Raw genomic sequence first — 24,616 nt, forward strand, 5'->3', positions numbered from 1 at the left:
TGGCTGGTTTCTGTATGAGTGTTACATTTATTCTTAGTATAAATTTTTAGCTATTATCTTTGAAGGTAAGCTTAGTCCATTCTTCAATTCCGATGAAAATGATTTCATCATTAGTAATGAGAACTCTTGTTTGGTTAGCTTTTTGTGAAATAAATTTTAAATAATGGAGCCTTTCAATTAATGATTCATTCATCAAGTACATGACCGCAAGACTGGAAGCAAATAGTGCATCCATCTGAGTATAGGTTATTTTCCATTGTAAAATCGGGTTTCTTAAGCAGTCAGTGGAGAGCAGGTAGTAGATTCTTAGCAGAAGTGACAAGCTATTATATTCTATGTTGATGACTAGGTATTATGTTCTGTAAGTTTAACCTTTGATGTGTTTAAGCTTAGTCTGTCACGTTACTATTACTCCTGTTTTTACTGAATTGTTAATACTATCCCTGCTATTTATCCCAACTACAAATTCTTAGTCCTTGATAATTTGTCTTATTTAAGCTCTTTTTACTAGATGTAAAAAGAGAAATAATTTAGGTTTCATTGTTCAGCTTCCTTTCTGCAAATTCTTAGTTTTTGATATATTTTGATTATCTTATATTAGGCATTTTTACTAGATGTAAAAAGAGAAATAATTGAGGTTTCATTGTTCGGCTTCCTTTCTGCAAATTCTTAGCTTTTGATATATTTTGATTATCTTATTTTAGGCATTTTTACTAGATGTAAAAAGACATAATTTTGAGTTTTATTGTTGTATCAGTTGTTGAAAAGTTTTGTGGTATGCTTTTCTTTCTCTCTTTAAACATTATGGTTTGAAAAATAAGCCCCAACCTGTTAGGCCAGTGACCAAAGTTCAGCACCCTGGTGGGAATTTAATTTCTTAAGTGTCTGTTGTTGCTAAATCAGAAAATTTTCCGGATTTCCTCCCTTACCATTTATTTTTGCATTCTTTGTATTTTTATCCTTATTTTAATCCTCTTCATTTTTTTATTCTAGTCTTCTTACCCTCATTTCCACTCTTTTCCTCGTACCAAATGCAAGCTCCTGTGCCTTTGCTGTTTCTAAATCTTATATTCTGCAAATTTCAGGAACTATAGTTTTGCATTTCATTTGCTACACGTTTATATTTTCTTAGGAGTTTTTTTTTTCTTCAGACAAACATGTGTTTGATGCAATGTATGAATTTTGGAGGAAAGGGGCTGGGATTTAGAGGAATAAAAGTTAAAACCTTATTAGAATGTTTTTATCTTATATCCAACTACCTGCAAAAAGGATTTAAGGCAGCATATTTAACCAGTAGTGATTGGGAGCTTAAGTAAAAAGATAGTTTTATTTAAGAGACTTATAGAATTATCCAGAATGTTTAATACAAATAGTTACCTGTGAAACAAGGTTATATTAGTAATAATTATACCAGATCAAACTTCTAGGGATTTCCAGAGTGTTTAGTGAAATGTAAAATGATACATGTCTAAACTAAAAGTGCTTTTCAAAGGTCTGGAATAAAATAAAGTTTACCTCAAGCTCCTCAATAGTGATTTAACACTTATTCATGTTTCTATCCCAGCACCTAACAGGACAGAGTACTTAGTAAACACCCCATTCTTGTTGAATCAGTGACTGTGTGACTGCTTACTGTGTGCAAAGCTGGACAAATGCCATGGGCATATAGAGATCACTTAGTCCTTGCCCCTAAGGTGCTTATATTCTAGTAGGCTCATGAAATTAGTAGTTTGTGACCAGCATTTTTAAAAAAAGGTAAAATAGAAAATATCGGAGTACATCACACATAGTAATGGTAAGTACAGTTTCATGAAGACTTTGTTTCAATTACATAAATTTTATGTATAATGGATTGTGACATAAAATGTATTTCTTACTGTGGCTTGTCAAAAACTTTTGGAAGCCACTGTTTTAGGCACACATGATTGCTCCAAACAAACCTTGCTTGAAAGTGAGCAAAGCAGAGTATTTAGATCACGGGGTGTATGGAAGATTATAGACAGACATGAGAGTAAAATAATGGTACTATTGAGCCTTGAATGCCATGCTAAAAAGTATGGTGGTGGGGAAGATAGGGTTTTATTGGGGGAGGCAAGTACTTAAGTTTTTTGAATAGTTAGAATATTCATCTGGTTCAAAGCCCCAAAAGTATTACAGAGCATGTAGTAAAGTTTCACTTCCACTCCATCTTCCAACCCTGCTCCCCCAGCTAATAACCCTCTTGACAAACGTAACTGGGTGTATCATTCCAGAAATGGTTCATGTGTGTAAAAACAACTGTGTGGAGGTTTTTTTTTTGCGGTACGCGGGCCTCTCACCGTTGTGGCCTCTCCCGTTGCAGAGCACAGGCCCCGGATGCACAGGCCCAGTGGCCATGGCCCACGGGCCCAGCCGCTTCGTGGCACACGGGATCCCCCCGGACCAGGGCACGAACCCGCGTCCCCTGCATTGGCAGGCGGACTCTCAACCACTGCGCCACCAGGGAAGCCCTGTGTGGAGGTTTTTTTAATTAATTTTCTTCCTTTTTTTTAATTTACATAAATGATAGTAGACCATGCACCATACCATTCAGTCCTTTGTATTTTTTTATACCACTTATGGGATTTCTCCATAAATGGTACCTGAAGAGCTTGATGGAAAAGTTCTTAAGGAACGGAAATTACTAGATCTGGTCTATATGTTAAGCAGTCAAGGCTAAATTAGAGAAGCAGGATGTTCTCTTCCATCTTGACCTTCAAAACTCACCTTAGATCCTCCTGCCTTTCCCTTTCCTTCTGTTGTTGCTTCTCATATCTTAAACCATTCTCCAGCTAAACACAGCTGAAGCTGTATGCATATGAAGACCAGCTTAATTCTCTTATTTCTCACTATTCCCATAAGCTCTTTATCTATTTCCCACTGGGTCTTTGGGACTCCACCTCTTTACTTGTGCTCCAGAAGCCTTTCCTGACTTGCCTCTGCCCTAAAGATTGGGTTAGGGACCTCACCTCTATCTTATCCCCGTCATAGCACCCAACACAGTATCTTGTAATTATATGTTTTCTGACCAGTTTTCTCCTTACGCTGTAAGCCCCTTCTGTGTGCAGGACACATTGCTAGTTATAGGTACATTAGGGGTTTTTTTTGTTTTTTTGTTTGTTTGTTTGTTTTTTGGTTTTTGGGTTTTTTTGCGGTACGCGGGCCTCTCACTGCTGTGGCCTCTCCCGTTGCGGAGCACAGGCTCTGGACGCGCAGGCTCAGTGGCCATGGCTCACGGGCCCAGCTGCTCCGCGGCATGTGGGATCTTCCCGGACCGGGGCACGAACCCGTGTCCCCTGCATCGGCAGGCGAACTCTCAACCACTGCGCCACCAGGGAAGCCCTACATTAGTTTTTTGAATATTTACTATATTCACCTGGTTCAAAGCCCAAAAAGTATTAAAGAACATATAGGTACATGAGCACATGGTCTCTTTCTGTCATTAAGGAGAGTTGGGGGACAGGATATACACATTAAGAGATACAATATTGACTCAGGGACAAGTCAGTGTGGTATGATTGGTGATAGTGCCAAATGAGTCGCTGGTAGCCAAGGCAATTAAGGAAAGCTTATTGGAAGAAGTGGAACCTAGTTGAGTAGTAAGGGAATATGGTATCTTGTGTAAGAAGATAAATAGATGCGATGATAACTAATATATGGAAGAAAGAGTAACACAGCAGAAGGGAATGGTGAAGGAGGACTTGGAAAAGTACTGCAGGTGGGAAATGTGGAGAAGGTGAAATACAAAGACAGAATCTAAGCAGGAAAACGAGAAATGCTGAGAAAATTAGTCACTCAAAAGGAACACCAAAGTACAATGAGAAGACTACTAAAGGAGGAAGGAAGAGAGTCCATAGAGGACTAATGTGAACCAGTCAGGCACATGAAATAAACGTAAACACACACTTAGGCATTTGTGGCCTGACCCAAGGCCCCATGGAAAGTGGTGGCCAGCAGAGACTTAGCCTTCTTATTCCTCCTTAGCTGCTATATCTAAGTGGTCTGCTGTTTCCTGGTAAGGTGTAGTGCCTTTCCTCCTTTGGTATAAGTGGTTTCCTTTAAGCTTTCTTTTCATTTGCTAGTTTATTTGCTGGACGTGCATGCTGGGAATATGACTTCCAGCTACATATTTATAAAATTCCACTCCAACCAAGAGGACTTGGATGGTCCCTTAGAGTCAATTTTAATGGAATTTTTGCCTTGTGTTGTGGTGAGAAAAAAATCCTGGTGTTATACTTAAGTCATTAATAGTTGAAATTGTAGATTATATCAGAGTTCATCCAAAGAGTTTTACCATGCCTGTTGTATTAAATTTGAAAGTCTTTTGATGCACATAAGAAGAAACTCACTGAAATCTCGTTTGTCCTTTTGGATCTGAGTATAAAAGGCCAATTCAACTATTAGAATGAAGTAAAAATTCAGTATTTCTTTAGTAATTAATGTTTATCCCATTGTGCAAATTTTAAAACCTCTATTTATTTAAATATTCTTAAGCTGCAATGTTGGAGAAAAATCCCTGTGTATAATTATATCATACTCATTATAATACTGCTAGCAATAAATTCTGCATTGCTCTGTTCAGGAAAACCAAAGAAAGTATAAACAAATTTTATTTCAGTAGTGGTTGGACCACCCAGCCCATCTAATAAACAATTGGTGAAATTATTTTCAAACTCAAAATGGAATTCTGCTTATGAAAACAATTAACATTTTTAAGAACAAGACAGAATTTATATGTAGCAGTTGTTACAAATTGGTCTTCACAAGGTGAGAATTTGGCTTGATTCCCTCCATCCTTAACCTGTACTGCCACAATAAATGTATTAATTTGTGTGTGGGGAGGTTGGTATAGTACACTGGTTATGAAAAATGTTCACTACCCATGTTGATATTTTGCTATTTTACCTTGTGTTTTATTTTATTTATTTATTTATTTGCGGTACGAGGGCCTCTCACTGTTGTGGCCTCTCCCGTTGCAGAGCACAGGCTCTGGATGTGCAGGCTCAGGGGCCGTGGCTCACGGGCCCAGCCGCTCCGCGGCATGTGGGATCTTCCCGGACCGGGGCACGAACCCGTGTCCCCTGCATCGGCAGGCGGACTCTCAACCACTGTGCCACCAGGGAAGCCCTTACCTTGTGTTTTAAATGGACGAATAATCCTTTTTAATAAGCCGACATGGTAGAAATAACAAATAATAGGACTTTGATGTAAATAATCAAGAAATCCCCCCTCCCCTCCCCATTCACTCCGTAAGAAAGTATGTGTTTAATTTTGCAGGCTGTGGAAAATCTCTGTTCTTACAAGATTTCTGCAAACTTGTACAAACAGCTGAGACAGATTTGTGAAGATCACATCAAAGCACAAATTCATCAGTTCAGAGAATATCCTTTTAAAAACAAAAAACCTTGTATTTTCATCTATCCCTCCCTCTCTGTCCCTCACTTTTAAACCCAGCTTGAAATGGAATGCCTGTGTTTTGTAGATTTATTTTTTGTTCATCTTGCCTCTGGAGTAAGAAGATGCAAAATTTGACTTTTTATCTCTAATTAGGGTCCAAATCTACATTGTGCTATTAATGTAAATAAATAAAATGTCTTTATGTCTTTACTCTTTTTGAGGAAAGATAATTGGGAAATAATAAACTGAAAACACAATGCTCAGTTATGTCTAAGACTTGTTTTTTGTTGTTTTGGCCTAGTGGCTTTCAGGATCTTAGTTCCCCGACAAGGGATTGAACCCGTGCCCCCTGCAGTGGAAGTGCAGAGTCTTAACCACTGGACCTCCAGGGAAGTCCCTAAGACTTGTTGTTTTTTTTTGTTGTTAGTTTGTTTGTTTCATTTTTTTCAAAGACAGTTTTTTGGTTTGGTTTGGTTTTTTTTTTTTTTTTTTTGCTGCTTTGGGTCTTCGTTGCTGCGTGCGGGCTTTCTCTAGTTGTGGTGAGCGGGGGCTACTCTTCATTGTGGTGCCCGGGCTTCTCATTGCGGTGGCTTCTCTTGTTGCGGAGCATGGACTCTAGGCGTGCACACTTCAGTAGTTGTGGCACGCAGGCTCTAGAGCGCAGGCTCAGTAGTTGTGGTGCATGGGCTTAGTTGCTCCATGGCATGTGGGATCTTCCAGAGCAGGGTTCGAACCCGTGTCCCCTGCATTGGCAGGTGGATTCTTTTTTTTTTTTTTTTACATCTTTATTGGAGTATAATTGCTTTACAATGGTGTGTTAGTTTCTGCTTTGTAACAAAGTGAATCAGTTATACATATACATATGTTCCCATATCTCTTCCCTCTTGCGTCTCCCTCCCTCCCACCCTCCCTATCCCACCCCTCCAGGTGGTCACAAAGCACCGAGCTGATCTTCCTGTGCTAGGCGGCTGCTTCCCACTAGCTATCTACCTTACGTTTGGTAGTGTATATATGTCCATGCCTCTCTTTCACTTTGTCACAGCTTACTCTTCCCCCTCCCCATATCCTCAAGTCCATTCTCTAGTAGGTCTGTGTCTTTATTCCTGTCTTACCCCTAGGTTCTTCATGACATTTTTTTCCCTTAAATTCCATATGTAAGTGTTAGCATACGGTATTTGTCTTTCTCTTTCTGACTTACTTCACTCTTAACCATTATACCACCAGGGAAGTCCCACTAAGACTTGTTTTTGGAGGTATTTTTTTTTTAGTGGGATCTAACATGTTTTTACAGTTTAAGAAGTAGTATTTTGTTTCATAATTAAGTGCTGTTTAGTTTCATTTAGTACCTAGGGCATTCCGTATTTAAGACAGATGTGCTCTTACGTTGCATATATTACTTGTACTAAGCGCTTTTAAAATATCCTTAACGTATATCTCACGGATTCATTGGATAGTGTTCTTTTTCTAAAGAAGATCGATAGATGTTGGCAGAACCATTGCAGACAGATGGTAAGATGGAAAAAGCATTACATTTCAGCTAAATATTGTAGTTAAAATAAGTTTCTTCAAATACAGGAATGCTAGTTTTAAAAGCTTTGCAATGGGGGGACTGAAACTAATTTTGGTTGAGTTTTCTATTTTAAAACTGCAAGTTACAGGTAAACCAGTATTTTAGAATGACTTGCACCTTACGATCATTTTTATTTTTGTAGCACTTAAGCAAAAAGTATTTATCTCATTAAAAAAGTTACATTTTGCCTGCCAGTCTTGATGGCTATCCCACTCGCTATTTGGTTACTTGTGAAGGTGCCTGATGGTTCTGCATTTTAGATTATTCAGATCACAACCTTTTCCTTTTTCCCTAATCTGGTATTATTTTAAACCTTATATTCTGCAAATTAAAAATCTTAAAATCCATCCCACCCACCCAAAATCCCACGTATACAATTTAAGGCAGTTTCACCCTGAGGACTGTTGCTGAGGAAAAATTGTATGCCCCTTTATTCTGTTTTTATTTTTAGTTGCTTCTCAGATTGCAAAGAAGTCATAGACCATTTTAAGTGTCTTTTTTTTTTTCCGGAAACTACAGCAAGAATTAAGGTTTATTAATGGTTTAATAAAAATGGTGTGGGCATATTCTCAGGTAGATGTGTTTATCTGCATGTTTGATCCTAGTAGTCTGGTATATATACAAGCAAACCCTGCAATCTTGTTTTATAAAATATTTCAGCTTCACAAAATATAAAAAGTTGTTTGATTTCTTTTTTTCATTGGCAGATCATGATCAGGAGCATTTTTTTGTTTCTGGATAGGACTTACGTTCTTCAAAATTCAATGCTACCCTCCATTTGGTAAGGATACCAGAAAAAAATTATGAAAAGATTTGTAACAAATCATAGTCAAATCTTAATTACACTGATAGAAGAGAGTGATACTGTGAATATTCTCCTAAAAACTCATATTTGGCTTCTAGACTTCTGTTTATAGCAGTTTTACCTTGTTAATTATGTTTTGCCTATGCTAATATTGGAGATAGCTAACATTCCCTGGGCATATAATAACTTATGAAGAAGTTTCTTTGTTAGCCAAGGGGATTAAAGTTTGCTCTGGATTGTCTGAGTGTGCATCATTTTGTTGCTGATCAAGATTTCACTCATTATCTTTTAACATTATTGTGGAAAATTCCACGTATACACAAAAACAGAAGAGTATAATGAGCTCTTCCCCCCATCATGTGCCTAGCATCTACCTACAGCAATTATCAGAGTTTACTGATTTTTGAGTACTGAAGCCAGATGACAAATGAGCAATTAAGCCTTCATTACCAGTACAGTGAAGACCATTTTATAGCTTTGAACTAATTTTGCCTCTTGATTTGACCAAGGAAGAAATCCACCAAAGAAAATAATACAGTAAAACTTAGTTATGGAGGAAGATGGTAATTTAGCTTCAGTTTTCATTAAAGACAAAATGAGTTTCCTGTATGCTTTAATCTAATAATGTTATTTAAAATTAAATGTGTGGATTTTATACTTTTACAATTGCTGCTTCAAAGCCTGGAACCCTAACTAACATGTGGTGAGAAGTTAAGCCTCTCCAGAAGTGGTATTGTCGTCAATTAATTTAAATTATATATATTTTTTATTTTAGGGATATGGGACTGGAGTTATTTAGGGCTCATATTATAAGTGATCAAAAAGTCCAGAATAAGACAATTGATGGCATTCTTCTTTTGATTGAGAGGGAAAGGAATGGTGAAGCAATTGACAGAAGTTTACTGAGAAGCCTTTTAAGCATGCTCTCTGATTTGCAAGTAAGTCAACTACTTCACTTACTACAGAGCTGATTGCTATCCCTAATTTGATGTTTAAAAAGCAAGCTCAGGGAAATTCCTTGGCGGTCCAGTAGTTAGGACTCCACGCTCTCACTGCTGAGGGCCCAGGCTCGATCCCTGGTTGGGGAACTAAGATCCCACAAGCCGCGAGGCATGGCCAAAAAATAAAAACCAAACTCATAGTGCTGTTCCCATTAAGGGCATTCAATAAACATTTATTGGATAATTGAACTCCTTTATTTTGTTATCCCTTCCCAGATTTATCAGGATTCTTTTGAACAACGATTTTTGGAAGAAACTAACCGACTTTATGCAGCCGAAGGCCAAAAATTAATGCAGGAAAGAGAGGTATTTAAAAATCATGATTAATAAATCCACTGTGTCTCACAATAGACCCTACTTTATTGAACATAAGCTTCCCTTTGCATTTATCTTCCCAACATTATGCTGCTTTTCTCTCACTTAGGTGCTCCTTTCTTTTCTCTCTTCTTAAAGGCCAGAATTCTGGATCATAAACTCTACCTATAATTTTACATATGATTCAACCCTGTCACATTTGACAGGGCTGCTTCCAGGATCTTTTGGAGTTGACATTTTCTGAATGATTTATGGGGAGGAAAACAATAATATAAAAAACTATCTTTGTAGGTTCCTGAATATCTTCATCATGTTAACAAACGTCTAGAAGAAGAAGCAGACAGACTTATTACTTACTTAGATCAGACCACCCAGTAAGTATTACATGCTCAGCCTAATAGCCTTAACCTGTGTTGTTGAATCACTTAAGGCACTTTGGGCATCCCCAAACATGTTAGTAACTGTTTTCAGGTATCTTGAGTCTTTAACAATTGTTTTCATAATGCAACCTTCGAGTTGCTATTTTCCCTACTTAATTAGATTTAATCAAGGATTTGATAATTGGTTGTCTGTATGTGTTTAGGATGTAATTAAAAAATAGTATTACAAGCTGATGTGATCTTTGAAATCTTCAGGCCGATTAAAATTCAGTGGGTGTTCATAGGAGAAAGTATTTCTGTGCTTTCCTAAATATTACCAACCAAGGAGTTCCTGTAAGCAGCACAGATAAATTCCTTACTTTCCTAGTGAAAGCAGAGAAATTTGGGAAAAGCCAGCCATAGCAAGACCCTTAAAATATTTGTTTTGTGATGTAACAAATTCTGAAATATGCAATGTTTTCCTTCTAGTCATAAAGTAGAGTAACTCTGAGCACAATAAATTTATACATAGGAATAGGAATATTGAAATTAACATATAATGAGCTATTTGATTTTTTTCCCCCCAGGAGAGACTATAAATTTTCAGGAAAGTCAAAGTCAATAGTTCTAAACTTTTTTTTTCCTTGTAGAAAGTCATTAATTGCTACTGTGGAAAAACAACTTCTAGGTGAACACTTAACAGCAATTCTTCAGAAAGGTAATTGGTAATTTACAAATAAGAGATTACTTTTAAAATGGTAGCAGCAAACAAGTAGAAAAATTTTTAAAGATTGCCCTTTTAAAAGTTTGGTAGCGTGTGGCTGCATTTCTGAGGAGGGGCACAACCCCTTTTCCCTATTCATCACAGTAAACTTTCAGGAGGTGCCTGTTTCCTTAACTTAAAGATACAGGGAGTGAGATGAGAGGAGACTACCAACTCCAGTAAAGAAACAGTGGGAATTGGGGAATTCTTGATTTAATTTTTAAGACTGAAGTAATAAGGAAATGCATTCCTTTTTGCACTGAAATGTTTTTGTTTCTAGCATATAAAACCAAGCATTTCTATTAATCCTAAGTGATCTATGAGTATACCCTGAATTTTACTTTGACAATGCTACAAATAGGCAAAAAAGTCTTACCTTTCTCTCCAGCCATCTTTTCTTTTGTTTAAGGTATTTTAGTACATTAATGCAGTTACACTTTTATTTCATTCTGAAAATCAAATACTTTAGAACTTCATTTAAACTTGGCCTATTGATGCATGGTTTTTGATATACCACAGGCCATATCCAATACTCTGAAATATATATATGTGTATACTAATGCAAATATAATGTGGCTATTGCACATATGAGGTATTTATAATGTGTATTTATGTAAACCAATTTTTATAAGTTGGTTTATACATCTCATCTACTATGCTAAATGGTACAAACCATTACACAATTTTTGTTTTTATATAAAGTTCCCTATAGTTAGTTTTCACTTGGAAAGGTGATTGTTTCTTTGAGTTTAATTCAAAGCACATCTCTGTATTAAAATCACAGACTAGTCATAGTTCAGACCAGTATCACAATAACTTATTTTTCATTAAAATATCTGACATTTTTGTTCACTTTTTTAATACCAAATGTTTCAAAATTCAGGTTTAAATAGCCTCCTTGATGAAAACCGAATTCAAGATTTATCTCTCCTGTATCAGCTCTTCAGTAGAGTTCGAGGTGGCGTTCAGGTTCTCTTGCAGCAATGGATTGAATACATTAAGGTATTAACATTAACCTGTTTTTTTCTCTCTCATGGCTTATAATCTATACATCTAGAGTACATATCAGCAAGAATTATTTGTTAGATCCTTTTTTTTTTTTAAGTAATGGGCATTTTGGGAACAGTCAACCTGAGAATGATAGCTGTGTGGCAAATTAGCAATAAAACAGTTCTCTTCTTGATGTCTGATGTGATTTCTAGCTCCAATAATTATAGCAGTGAATGTGGAAAAAGGAAGAGGGCTTTTTTTGGATCCAAATTTCTTTCCTTTCTTTGATCTTACACTGAAGGCAGATTGCTGTTTTTTAAAAATTCAACCCGACTTTTTTAAAAGTAGGAAAAAGACCCTAGAGACTTCTACAATAATGCCCCATTATGATATTACATAGCCAGTGGCCATTACTTATTTTATGACTATAGATGAATGGCATCAGTCTGGATGTTTTATAACTTTATTTTTTTATTTTATTGACTTCAAAGCCAGGTTTATCTTAATTTTTTGAGATTTTAAAGTATGTGTATCTACTTAAAATATGATTTGGGGGATTGTTTTCATTGTAGATAATTAAATTCTAATAGAAAGTCATTTTTGTTTCTTTAGGCATTTGGTAGCACTATTGTAATTAATCCTGAAAAGGATAAAACCATGGTTCAAGAATTGCTGGATTTTAAAGATAAGGTTGACCATATAATTGATATCTGTTTCCTGAAGAATGAAAAATTTATCAACGCCATGAAAGAAGCATTTGAAACATTCATTAACAAAAGACCAAACAAACCTGCTGAACTTATAGGTATTTCTCTAGTCCCTTTTCCCGGTTCTTTAATGTTCTTCTTTTACTCATAAAGTTCCAGTTAACCTGAAATTTTGACAAGGTTTTGTATATTAACACCTAATTTATTTGGAGTTGCATACTTGGTGGTTTCTAAGAAGCTGGATGCAAGGAATAAGTCCTTCATGCTAAAGAATATCTCAAAACCCACATGTCAAACATGGTCTTTCTTTGTAAGACCCTACTTACTTTTATTTATAAAAAGCTTGATAGCTGTTTTACAAGCCTCCTGCAATTTAGAGGTGAGGCAGGGTGCCATTTCTTGAGGCCCACACATAGGGCTCCAGGAAAGGGTAGCACAAAATTACAGTTGCCAGTGAGAAAGGTAGAATGTCCAGGATAAAAATAAACCTAATAATCTGGGCCCATTTAGAGTAAAAGGTGTGGTATACTTCAGTTCTCAGTTTTTCCCACCTGGATACCACTTAATGTCGAGGAGGAGGTAGCTGAGAAGGTCCTTCGCCAAAAGGATGAAATTTTTTTTTTTTTAAAATTTTTGACTACGTTGGGTTTTCGTTGCTGCGCGCGGGCTTTCTCTAGTTGTGGCGAGCGGGGGTTACTCTTCGTTGTTGTGCGCGGGCTTCTCATTGTGGTGGCTTCTCTTGTTGTGGAGCATGGGCTCTAGGCGCGCGGGCTTCAGTAGTTGTGGCACGTCGGCTCAGTAGTTGTGGCTCACGGGCTCTAGAGCGCAGGCTCAGTAGTTGTGGCACACGGGCTTAGTGGCTCCGTGGCGTGTGGGATCTTCCCGGACCAGGGATCGAACCCGTGTTCCCTGCATTGGCAGGTGGATTCTTAACCACTGCGCCACCAGGGAAGTCCCAAAAGGATGAAATTTTGTTGATTTACTACTTACCCTTAAAATTTTTGCAAAATTTGCCTCCTACTCTGTAATGTATCTGGTTTGTTTTAATAGAAAAGGGTTTAAGATTGCCTACCATCAGTGTAAAATGAATACTCCAGAAGATGTGCCATGTCTTTCAATGGCTTTGATGACCCCAGCACAGGGCTGTATACACCCCCTGCCCCCGGGGTACCCATATCCCGCATATCCCATTTTTAGTAAGCATCAGTATGGTAGAAAGTACATTAGATGTGGAGCCAGAAGACTTGGGTTTGAGTTGAGACTCTTGTATTTTTTAGCTCTGTGACATTGAACAAGTCACTTGGTCTCCCTGACTTTGGAGACTGTTTTAAAAATGCATGTATACATGTGAAACATTGAAAAAGTCAGTGTATCATACTCCTATTTGGTATTTATAGTGACCAGTACCTTATGGATACATGATCACTAAACAACAAACTTTCCCCCCATTTTAGCTAAGTATGTAGATTCAAAGCTTCGCGCAGGCAACAAAGAAGCTACAGATGAAGAACTTGAGAAAATGTTGGATAAGATTATGATTATATTTAGATTTATCTATGGTATGTATTTTTGTTTTAATATTTTTCTTTTAAAACAAAGCACTCAACAGAGAAACTAGCGAGTATAACCAACCTAGAAGGTATATTTATTTGGGGGTTAGCTATTTAAAATTCTGTTACATTCCTTGCATTTAATTTATTGGGGTACTTGAGGAATGTTACTTAATTGCCTTGTGCTTTGACTTTTCCACTATTAAGAGCCTTGAATTTTGCTACTTGTTTTAATCTCTAGAATATTGATGCTAAAGCTACTAGTTGACTAAAGCTTTTCTAAAGAAAAGTTAATTCAGTCTTAATTCTTTACAGCAAAGAACTTTTGAAAGGTTTGGCACAAAAACCTACCTCTAATGTTTCTTGCATTTAGCAAACTTGGATAAAATCTATAAATTTAAATAACTTGGAGTAATGGTGTGATTTATTAAGCACTTTGAGTCAATTTTGTCAAAACCTTATATTGGAGTATTATGAGAGTTGTGTTTTATTATTTAACATAGGCAAGGATGTTTTTGAAGCCTTCTATAAGAAAGATTTAGCCAAGCGCCTGTTAGTTGGGAAGAGTGCATCTGTGGATGCTGAAAAATCAATGCTGTCCAAACTTAAACATGGTATGTTTGTCATTCTTTCTGTTCCTTTTCTTCTTTGATTTCTGAGAGAAAATGTTAGCTTAGTTTTTAAAACTCTTTCAGTCAGTTGCCTCTTTTGTTAATCATTGTATGTTCGTATGATAAAAACGTAAATTGAGTAAGCTCATTAGGTTTCCAGCCTATTTACATATCCAGAGCTGTTGTGATTTTTTTTTTTAAATAAAGCATTGTTCTTTTATTATTTGTATAAAAGTTTCCCATTTATCTTATGCCTAAGTAGTAGATAAGGTTACTACAGGATTAAAGATTTGACTCTGAATTAGTGGGGCATACACTTTGGGGTAAGGATTTTTTGTTCTTATGAATAGTTACAGATCATATTTCATGCTAAAGTAAGTTTTATATTTCATGTTTTCAATTCTAAATTCTGTGTTTTTACCACTTTAAAATACTGTAAATGTACAAACATCTTTAATAGAATGTGGAGCTGCTTTCACCAGCAAACTTGAAGGAATGTTTAAAGACATGGAACTTTCTAAAGACATCATGATTCAGTTCAAACAGGTAAAAGTGAGTTAAACTCTTACTTAATTCCTCCAACTTAAATGTATTTAGTTATCTCCTTACTTTGGTTTGTACTGAAGAGGATAAATAGAAACATGTATTTGTTATAAATAATTCATAGCAACTTAGATGATAGTCACAGTAGAGGAAAAAAATCACGAATGAAATGTAAGTATATTTGACCTACTTCAAAATTTATTCTCAGTATACACCCAAGATAACACAAAAATAGAAATAAAATGTATTGAACAGAAGTAAGGACAAGAAAAGCTATAGCTAGTGAGAACAGGGCTTCTAGCATCTAATCGCTGTTGGTGAGTTGCATATTCAAAGCTGGTGATGGGGAGGGAGGAGAAGTGATAGAGTGGTTGTATAAGGCCTTTAGGGACATTGGGAATGAAAAGCTAGATCCATAGTTTTGCAGATGTTGGTAGAAGCTGGTTTTAAATTTTTGAGATTATAGGTAATAGTGATAGCAAAGTAGATTTTCCTCTCCTAGGGTTTTAATAATGACTTCTTTACCACTATATTGCTATGGTGGGAAATGAGAGTGGAAGACTCGAGAAAGATCAGGGTCAGTAGGATCATGGGCCCTGTAGTAGCTACAGAATAGGGTTTATTTGCTTTGCCCTTTCCCCTTCTTCCTTCCCCATTTCAGGCCACCCCCTGCAAACAGGCAGTGGAGCAGATGAAAAACCAGAGACTTGGGCTGGCTGGTGGGGTGAGGAATGGGGGTTGCTGCCAGGTTTTCTAAGCCACACAGGGGTCTCCAGAGATGGAGACTGCAGGTGGTATGGGGAAAGGAATGGAGAAGAAATCCCGTAACAGCCCAGTCATATGTGAGAAATTATTTATTTAAGTCGTTAATGCCTCTAACAGAGTCACGTGATCTTTGTGTGCCATTGTAGCAAAATGTTACCCAGTGTACTTTTCTAGTGCACTTAATACAGGCTTCATTTATAATCCTTTTAATAGTTGCCTTTTATTTTAAAGATCGTCAGTATTCACATGTAGTTTTGTAATGGGGAACTTCTTAAATGGGTCATTATTATGGCATGAAATGTATGCACTTTTATTTTTTAAGATCTCAGTGTGTGTGTTGATCTTATTGTAGTATATGCAGAACCAGAATGTACCTGGGAATATTGAATTAACTGTGAATATCCTGACGATGGGTTATTGGCCAACATATGTGCCTATGGAAGTTCATTTACCACCAGAGGTAAGAGTTGCTGTTTAGGACTTGAGTTATAAGCATAGAAATACATGACATTTCTATTTTGCTTATCATTGAAAAATATGTAGTTTTTTAAAAGTTTGTTGTCAGTAAGCACGCCACCACCAAATGTCAACTGTTTTTAATACTTTACTCTTTTATTTATATTACTCTTGTACTTATATCATTAGAGCATAGCTAAAGATGCCAAGTTTCTGAGTTCAGGGCCAATTTGCTTGACTCTTCTTTCAGTTCCCCAGATTGTACCCATCACTCTGCCCAGCTCTCAAAAATTCTTGTCCGTATATCACCTGGGGGTTGGACTGCTGAGTGATGGATGCTTGAGTAAATCCAACCTAACTCCTGGGGAAATGTCTTAACCCAGGACTGAAGCTTAGAAAAGGGTTAAGGCTAGAGAGATAGATACTGAGAGTCCTCCATGGAGATAATCATGGAAGCCCAGGGAGCAGATCTCCCTCATTAAGAGGGAGAATGTGGAAACAGGAAGAACAGGCCTAAGGCAGAACTTTGAAAAAGGCTCACATTTGGTAGGTGGTAGGAAGAGGTACCTGTGAGGGAATCCAATGAAGAAGCAATGATGAGATAAAGGAACCAGCATGTTGCAGAGACACAGAAGACATTGGAGATGAATGTTTCAAAAGAGGGGATGATAAATTGTTGCAGACAGATCAGAGAGTGTAAAGACTGATTAATGCCATTAGATTTGGTGGTTATTACCTTACATCAAAGTGATCAGTGGACCTGCTCTGTATAGTCTTTAAAACTTCCAGAAATTTTTACACCAGATAAATATAAAAAGTGGTGAACGTGATATTGGATACAGAGCTTAAATAAAGTTTTGTTTTATTTATTGTAGATGGTAAAACTTCAGGAGATTTTCAAGACCTTTTACCTAGGCAAACATAGTGGCAGGAAACTTCAGTGGCAGTCAACCCTAGGACACTGTGTGCTAAAGGCAGAATTTAAAGAGGTAAGTGGATGTTCCCCAAACTTAGTTTTCACCTTCATCTTTGATATTGAGGTCATCCCTCTTAATTTGAAGGTTTAAGGTGTTTTATAAATTTGTCCTGAATATCTACATGAGATAGTGATAGCTTGTCACAGCCCTGTGTATATTATAAGAATGTGGTCTTTTCCACTGTTGATTGGGCCCTGCTGCAAAACCAAAACCAATAACCCTTTTCTCCCACACCCTTTCCCCACCTGTGGATGCAAAATTCATGCTGCCTCTTCTTTTTTTAAAATTTTATTTATTAATTTATTTATCTATGGCTGTGTTGGCTCTTCGTTTCTGTGCGAGGGCTCTCTATAGTTGCGGCGAGCGGGGGCCACTCACTATCGTGGCCTCTCTTGTGGCGGAGCACAGGCTCTAGAGCGCAGGCTCAGTAGTTGTGGCACATGGGGCCAGTTGCTCCGCGGCATGTGGGATCTTCCCAGATCAGGGCTCGAACCCGTGTCTCCGGCATTGGCAGGCGGATTCTCAACCACTGCGCCACCAGGGAAGCCCCCACGCTGGCACTTCTTGACAGGAAACTTCTTTTCTTGTTGCTGGGAGCTAGAGAATAGAGTGGGCGTTAAGGGGAACAGTTCTTATATCAATTTCAAAAAATCCTACAGCTTTTCATGACTAATCTGAATCAGAAGAGTTGAAAATGCATTGAAATAGTGATTTCTTGTTGCTCATGATAAATATCTGTAATGACACATAAAACCGAGTTATTAATTTTCATTACTTTGTTGTTTTAATTATAATGCTTAAAAAAAGACCTGTAGAAAGGTCACCCAATCCTTCCTCCTGTTTTAGGTAGGATCACACCTAAACCCTACACTGAACATACTGGCCTTTCTGGATAATGTTAATCCGAGTTTCTAAATCCACTAATTGAAAAATGCTTTTCCAGTAAGAGATTAGTTATTTGATTAATTTTCATGCAGTTTTTAAAAAAATGATGGCTAAACACTGTTGTTTCTCCAACAGGGTAAAAAGGAACTCCAGGTCTCTCTTTTTCAAACACTGGTGCTGCTAATGTTTAATGAGGGAGAAGAGTTCAGTTTAGAAGAGATCAAGCAGGCTACCGGAATAGGTTTGTGTTGAATCGTTTGATTAGCATGCATTTTTCGGTGTCCACTATGTGCACTCCACTTGGTTAAGAGCTCTGGGGGATAATCCCCCTCCTCAGCACTTACAACCATGGGGAAAGGGAGAAATGACAATTTCACAACCAATAAGTACCAATCTGTGGTGCTGACAGAGTGTGTTAGGAGTTCAGTGAAGCAAGAGATAACTCTGGACTGGCACAATTGGGAAAGCCTTCATGAAGGAGGTAGGACTTGGGCTGGGCCTTCAGATTTAAGTTAGGGAGAAGGCATATTTTGCAAGAGGAAATACCATGAGAAAAGGCGTGGAGGAAGGAATCAGCACAGTGTGGGCAGGAGTCATAAAAAGTTTAACTGCAGCATGGAGTAGTGAGATACAAAGTTAGATAGGTAAGCTATGGAGAGCCTTACAGATCTAGCAAGTGAAACATACATTGTAGGATCTCAAGTGTGTGACATATTGGAAGTGACTTATTTGGGCAGCTTGCCTATAATCAGTAGATAGTAGGGCAGCTTGAAGGATGAAGAGATTCCAGTCCAGAAGCTAATGGGGTAATTCAGGCGTAAAGTGATAACGAGCTTAGACTAGAATGAGGCCAATGAGAAGAGACGAAGCATCTCTAAGGAAGCAACTACTAGATATGTGGAGGATGCAGGAGAGGGAAGAGTTAAAAGATGATTCCAGGGTTTCTCAACAGAGGAGGTTGGTAGATTCATAACTAACAATTGGAAAGAAAACAGTTTTATGGGGAAGATGATGAATAAAACGTTGGACATACTAAAATTGATGATAGTAAAAGAGCCAGCTGGAGGTATCCTTTAAATGTAGGACTGGGGAAAATGAGATGTCATTTCTGAAGATGTGGTGGTTATTCACTCGGAATGATAACTGAAGCCTTTAGAGGACGACCAGGAAAAAAGCCATTGGATAGGACAAAGAGGAAGTTGTTCATGATCTTGGGGAAAAAAGGAAACAGTTTTATTAGACGGGTGGGGTAGAAGCTAGATTGAGGTTGAATGTAGCTGTGCGTGTTGATGAGTTAGTAACAAATAACTAAGCCAGTCTTTCTTCTTCAGAGGATGGGGAGTTAAGAAGAACACTGCAGTCATTGGCTTGTGGCAAAGCTAGAGTTCTGGCGAAAAATCCAAAGGGTAAAGATATTGAAGATGGTGACAAGTTCATTTGTAACGATGATTTCAAGCACAAACTTTTCAGGATAAAGATCAATCAAATTCAGATGAAAGAAACGGTATTTCTTTTGCATTTTCCTCATTCTAATGTACTGGAATTATATATGTTCATAATAAATATTTATAAAGAAGGTTTTAGCCTAGAATACTACCACTAACATTAACATTATCTATGCCTATATCTAGCTCAGTGTATTTCAGTATTTGATTTTGCAGATTTTGAGGGGGCGGGGGTGTACACAATTGGGCCTGATAGTTTTATATCCTGCTTTTTGTGTGTTTAAATTAAGACTTTAGAATTTTTAAAATTTATTTATTTTATTTATTTTAGGCTGCATTGGATCTTCGTTGCTGCTCGCAGGCATTCTCTAGTTGCAGTGAATGGGGGCTACTCTTCGTTGCGGTGCACAGACTTCTCATTGCGGTGGCTTCTCTTGTTGCGGAGCACGGGCTCTAGGCATGCGAGATTCAGTAGTTGTAGCACACAGGCTCAGTAGTTGTGGCTCGCGGGCTCTAGAGCACAGGCTCAGTAGTTGTGGCGCGTGGGCTTAGTTGCTCCGCGGCATGTGGGATCTTCCCAGACCAGGGCTCGAACCTGTGTCCCCTGCATTGGCAGGCAGATTCTTAACCACTGTGCTACCAGGGAAGCCCCAAGTCTTTAGAATTTTTCCATGCCATTAAGCATCTTTATAAAATGGCACATGGCCACACAATATTCTTTTACACAGCTATAATAATTTATTCAACCAATGTCCATTGTTGGGCACTTAAATTCATAACTTCTTAGTATTGTAAATAAAACAGCAAGATACATCTCTGTACCTAAATCTTAATCTCTCTGATCCTTTCCTTACGAATTTACCATGGAAGTAGATTTTTTGGGTTAAAGAGTGTGAACATTTTAAGAGTCTGAATACGTTATGCCATTTTGTGTTCTAGAAAGATTGGACCAATTTACACTGTCTAATGTGAGTGCCTGTCTTACTGTGCCCTTGCCAGCACTAAAGATTATATTTTCTTTTTTTAATCTTTGCCAGCTTGCTTGGTGAAAAATTGGAAGGTTTAGTTAGTGTTTCTTTGATCAACAGTGAATATTTTGTTTGTTTTTACCATTTGAATTTGTAAGAGATTTTTATTAAGGAAACCAACAACTGCAGCATTTCCTGAAACCAGTTGGTTTCAATTCCAACAAGGTTTAATGCAGTACTTGAGAAAAAGTTTTATAATAGGGATAGAAGTCAGGGTCGCAAACAAGTTCCCGTCTCGTTAACATTCACATCAAAGGCGTGATATTCCCTTAGATTACTATGTTATTTTAAAACGTGTGCTGTATCAGAAAGAAACTAACTGCAAAAAGCCGAAACTAGGGACTTCCCTGGCAATCCAGTGGTTAAGACTCTGCGCTTCCACTGCAGAGGGCACAGGTTCGATCAGGGGAATAAAGATCCCGCATGCCGAGTGATGAGGCAACAAAAAAGAAAAGCCCAAACTACTCTTTTAATTTAGGTGCTAAAGAGGAACATTCTTGCTTTAGCATTAGAATTGGTTAACTGACTTTTTTTAAACTGTGCGTTTCTGATTTATATATTACAAAATAAAAATTAATGAAAAATAATTTGGGACTTCCCTGGTGGCACAGTGGTTAAGAATCCGCTTGCCAATGCAGGGGACACGGGTTCGATCCCTGGTCCGGGAAGATCCCACATGCCGCGGAGCAACTAAGCCTGCGCACCACAACTACTGAGCCTGTGCTGTAGAGCCCGCGAGCCGCAACTACTGAAGCCTGCGCTCCTAGAGCCCATGCTCTGCAACAAGAGAAGCCACTGCAATGAGAAGCCCACACACCACAACAAAGAGCAGCCCCCGTTCGCCACAACTACAGAAAGCCTGCACAGCAACGAAAATGCAAGGCAGCCAAAAAAATAAAATACAATAAAATAAAATGTTAAAAAAAAAGTTTGACTACTGGTTAGCTTAGCTGGTTAGTATCATACTTTGAGTCAGATGTCAGAATCGGTCACTTTTACAGATAAGCTAATGTCATACAGAAATCTGGTCAATAACCTCTTGTGACACATTAAGATTTTGAGAAGAGAGTAAAAGAAAATGATAAATTCTGCATCAGCTGTTTCTCTTTCTAGAAAAGCAGCTCAAAGATGGTATTTTTCTATTAACTAATATTGGTGTTACTTCATTGATACAGGACATTAGGCCAGATAGGAGTTATGTTTGTAGGGTTTTTTCTGTCCTTGTCAGTATTTATAAGGTTTCTTTTGATAGTTCAGCATATTTAAAGCATTAACTGTGTCATGTCCCTAAAATGTACAATTTGTATAAGTAATCAAGTTTCACTTCAGGTACAGTTCCTAAGTTTAAAACTTTTTTGTTAGGTTGAGGAACAAGCAAGCACCACAGAAAGAGTATTTCAAGACAGACAGTATCAAATTGATGCTGCAATTGTTCGAATTATGAAGATGAGAAAGACACTTAGCCACAATCTCCTTGTTTCAGAAGTGTACAACCAGTTGAAATTTCCAGTAAAGGTAGGTACTTCTGTATTTTATTATTGAGCTGCTTATATATAAAAAATATTGAGTTTATTATATATAAAAATTAGATTTTTCAGACACAAGTCTTACAAACATAGAATAAAACCTCAAGACCATTTGGAGGGACAAAAGTTTTCATTTCTTATGCTCATATATATGATTCCAGAAAAACCTTTGTTGGCATATGTGGGCATCTGTGACAAAAGGGGAAAACAATTTATAAAAGCTCCTATACCTGAAAGTTTAGCTGCTAAGTGAGTCTTTGAAATTTTCAAGTTTATTCACGTTATTTTTTTGAGCTTCTTTGTTATTTTTGTTTCCTTTTTCTCCTTGAAATACCTAGCTATTTGACAGATTTGGTTATTTTAATTAAGCTAAATCTATTTAGTTAGCTTGTGTAAGTGTCCATTAAAAACTATACAGATAACTAGTAATCATTAGGCATCTTTTTTAAAGCTTAGCGATAGTTCTGGCAAACAAATTAGTCGTCACATGGACATGTTCCATTATAAATGCCCAGTAATAAAGCGCCTTAGACAATGTGGTGTTGTACTGGACTGTATCTCATGTTTTAGAAGATTCCCAAACTCTTATGATGATAAACACTTCGTAAAGTTTGGATAGACTCTTGGCTGTTAGGGTTCTCATGAGCTTTGGGCCTAGGTAAGTTATTTCACCTCTTGAGCTTGTTTCCTCTTTTGTAAAATGGAGATGATAATAGTACTTATCTCTTAGGATTATTGTGGAGCTTAAATGAGATAATATATGTAAAACTTAGCACTGGGCCTGGCACGTAAGTGCTCATTAGCTGTCACTGCTAATAAGGTAGGTTTTCTCTCTCCTCCAAACCTAATACTGCCTTCTCATTACCACACACTCACCCTCATGTTCTGCCTTAACAATCATTTCACCTCTAGCCAGAGAGATCACTAATGCTAGCTAGCTAGGGAAGGTAGAGGATCACTGTAGTAAATATTGTGCTGATATTCTAGGTCTTTCACCATAATTAAGAGAAAGTCATTTTGATTTTCAAATCTTGGAATTCAAACTTTGGTGAAATTTTGGCTGCCCCATCAAACTACTTTCCCTTTTTACCTTTCTTGATCAAGTAGCCATTTTACACAATCTAAAAAACTGTTAGCAAGCAAGATTATATTGTCTTTATAGGCTAGATACAAAAGACAGTGGAATTTTGTTACCCAAGAGCTAAGAATGCAATCATGAGAATAAGCTATAATCTTTCTCAATGATTTTTCAACAAATAGGATTCAAAAATTCAAATCATTTATAGCAGGTAACAGTTAAACCTTAAACCTGAAATACGAAGATCTGAATTAGATGATACTTCACTTATCAAACCATTTGTTGTAGTATTCTTGTAAATAGTGATTTCCATAGTACATTTTTTATTTAATTTATAAATATGCTTTGAGAACCAGCTTTTGTCCAAATTTAGGGTCTACTTATTTTCTCAAACTATCTTGGCAAAACTAAATAGCATTCTGTTTCCTTAAACTATACTGTGTTCCGTTTGTGAAGTTATGGTAGTCTTTTGTATTTGTGCAGAGAATAGCTGGTTCTTAGAAGACCTCTTTAAAATAGAAAAGTAAAGTATTGTATAACAGTATGACAGGGGACTTCCCTGGTGGTCCAGTGGCTTAAGACTCCCCGCTCCCAGTGCAGGGGGCCTGGGTTCAATCCCTGGTGACGGAACTAGATCCCACATGCCACAACTAAAGATCCTGCACTCAGCAACAAAGACCCCTCATGCTGCCGCAACTAAGACCCAGCACAGCCAGATAGATAGATATAGATAGATAGATAGGTAGATAAATAGATAAACAGGTAAATAAATAATATAAGATGTGACAATGTATGTATAGTGTAAAAACATCTTTTAACCTGGTTTATTTTCATTATACTTTCCTCTTTAAAAAATCAAGGAGATTTAAAAAATAAAAATTAAAAAATATTAAGGAGATTAAATACATTAAATCAATGAGCCAAAACTGTTCTTTTGGGGTATTGGTAAATGGGCTTGAGCTAGTGATCATGAGCTTTGCACTGAAAATTTGCCTTCTCTTACAGCCTGCTGATCTTAAGAAGAGAATAGAATCCTTAATTGACCGGGACTACATGGAAAGAGATAAAGAAAATCCAAACCAGTACAATTATATTGCATAAAATGTTGGCCTTGGAGCATTTGGTGTCATAAACAGTAACCAGTGGATAAACTAACCTGTTATTATTTGACTTCTTTTATACTACCAATGACCAAATGAAGCAGTGTAATGGAAATAGTTGAGTGACTTTTCAGTGGTTAACATGCCCATTTAAAGAGTAATACTTACCTTTAAGAAGAATGTTGTTGAACTCTTTGCATGTTATTTAGTATGATGTGCAGAAAACTCTTAAGAAAGTACCTGGTCTTCATGATTCCTATTTGGAACTGGGGAAGAGGTCCCTATGGCTATTAAAGAAAAGAGGAGGGGGGTTCTTATACACCATTAATTATGAAGCAAAAGGTTTATTTGCTTAAAATGTCATTTAAAGATACTTAAACTGCATGCAAACTTTATTTACTGTACAGAGTTCTGGATGTATTTATCAAATAGAAAAACCACCCTGGACTTGGTTGTTCACCTGTTTTGTGATTTCCCTTGAAGAGAAAAATAAGTTGTCATAGCTATTGATATTTTACTAAGTAATGTTCTGTTACACTGAAAGGGATGTTTTTAAAAATTTTATTTGGAAACAAGTTTTCAAGCAGAGGGACAGTTGCTTACATAGTCTTGTATACACACATCCTAAAATGTTCCCATGGGATGTGTGTATATGGTTCAGCCCTGAGTTTACTGTGCTGATTAACAGGTACTTATAAAAATAGCTGAAATAGAAAATTGCTGGTCA

At 37.2% G+C, this 24,616-nt stretch overlaps 1 protein-coding gene across 5 annotated transcripts in view; it reads left to right on the top strand.

Annotated features, from left to right (window-relative positions):
- CUL4B (cullin 4B) overlaps positions 1–24,336 on the top strand; it is a 36,404-nt gene extending 12,068 nt beyond the window's left edge. For 3 of the 5 annotated variants that reach the window (XM_033849372.2, XM_033849375.2, XM_033849373.2), the window contains 18 exons: positions 5,296–5,399; positions 6,855–6,924; positions 7,693–7,766; positions 8,566–8,728; positions 9,008–9,097; positions 9,398–9,480; positions 10,116–10,183; positions 11,112–11,230; positions 11,831–12,023; positions 13,380–13,484; positions 13,979–14,089; positions 14,547–14,638; positions 15,747–15,854; positions 16,726–16,839; positions 17,848–17,953; positions 19,044–19,216; positions 21,548–21,700; positions 23,795–24,336. In XM_033849372.2, coding sequence (XP_033705263.1) covers positions 5,296–5,399; positions 6,855–6,924; positions 7,693–7,766; positions 8,566–8,728; positions 9,008–9,097; positions 9,398–9,480; positions 10,116–10,183; positions 11,112–11,230; positions 11,831–12,023; positions 13,380–13,484; positions 13,979–14,089; positions 14,547–14,638; positions 15,747–15,854; positions 16,726–16,839; positions 17,848–17,953; positions 19,044–19,216; positions 21,548–21,700; positions 23,795–23,890 — 2,022 coding nt within the window. In that variant the 3' untranslated portion in view covers positions 23,891–24,336. The remainder of the gene's footprint in view (positions 1–5,295; positions 5,400–6,854; positions 6,925–7,692; positions 7,767–8,565; positions 8,729–9,007; positions 9,098–9,397; positions 9,481–10,115; positions 10,184–11,111; positions 11,231–11,830; positions 12,024–13,379; positions 13,485–13,978; positions 14,090–14,546; positions 14,639–15,746; positions 15,855–16,725; positions 16,840–17,847; positions 17,954–19,043; positions 19,217–21,547; positions 21,701–23,794) is intronic. The other 2 variants (XM_033849376.2, XM_033849374.2) reach the window with 2 other exon arrangements.
- The last annotated feature ends 280 nt before the right edge of the window (positions 24,337–24,616 follow it).

The sequence above is a fragment of the Tursiops truncatus genome, chromosome X (genome assembly GCF_011762595.2).
Source record: "Tursiops truncatus isolate mTurTru1 chromosome X, mTurTru1.mat.Y, whole genome shotgun sequence".
NCBI classification, from domain to species: Eukaryota; Metazoa; Chordata; class Mammalia; order Artiodactyla; family Delphinidae; genus Tursiops; species Tursiops truncatus.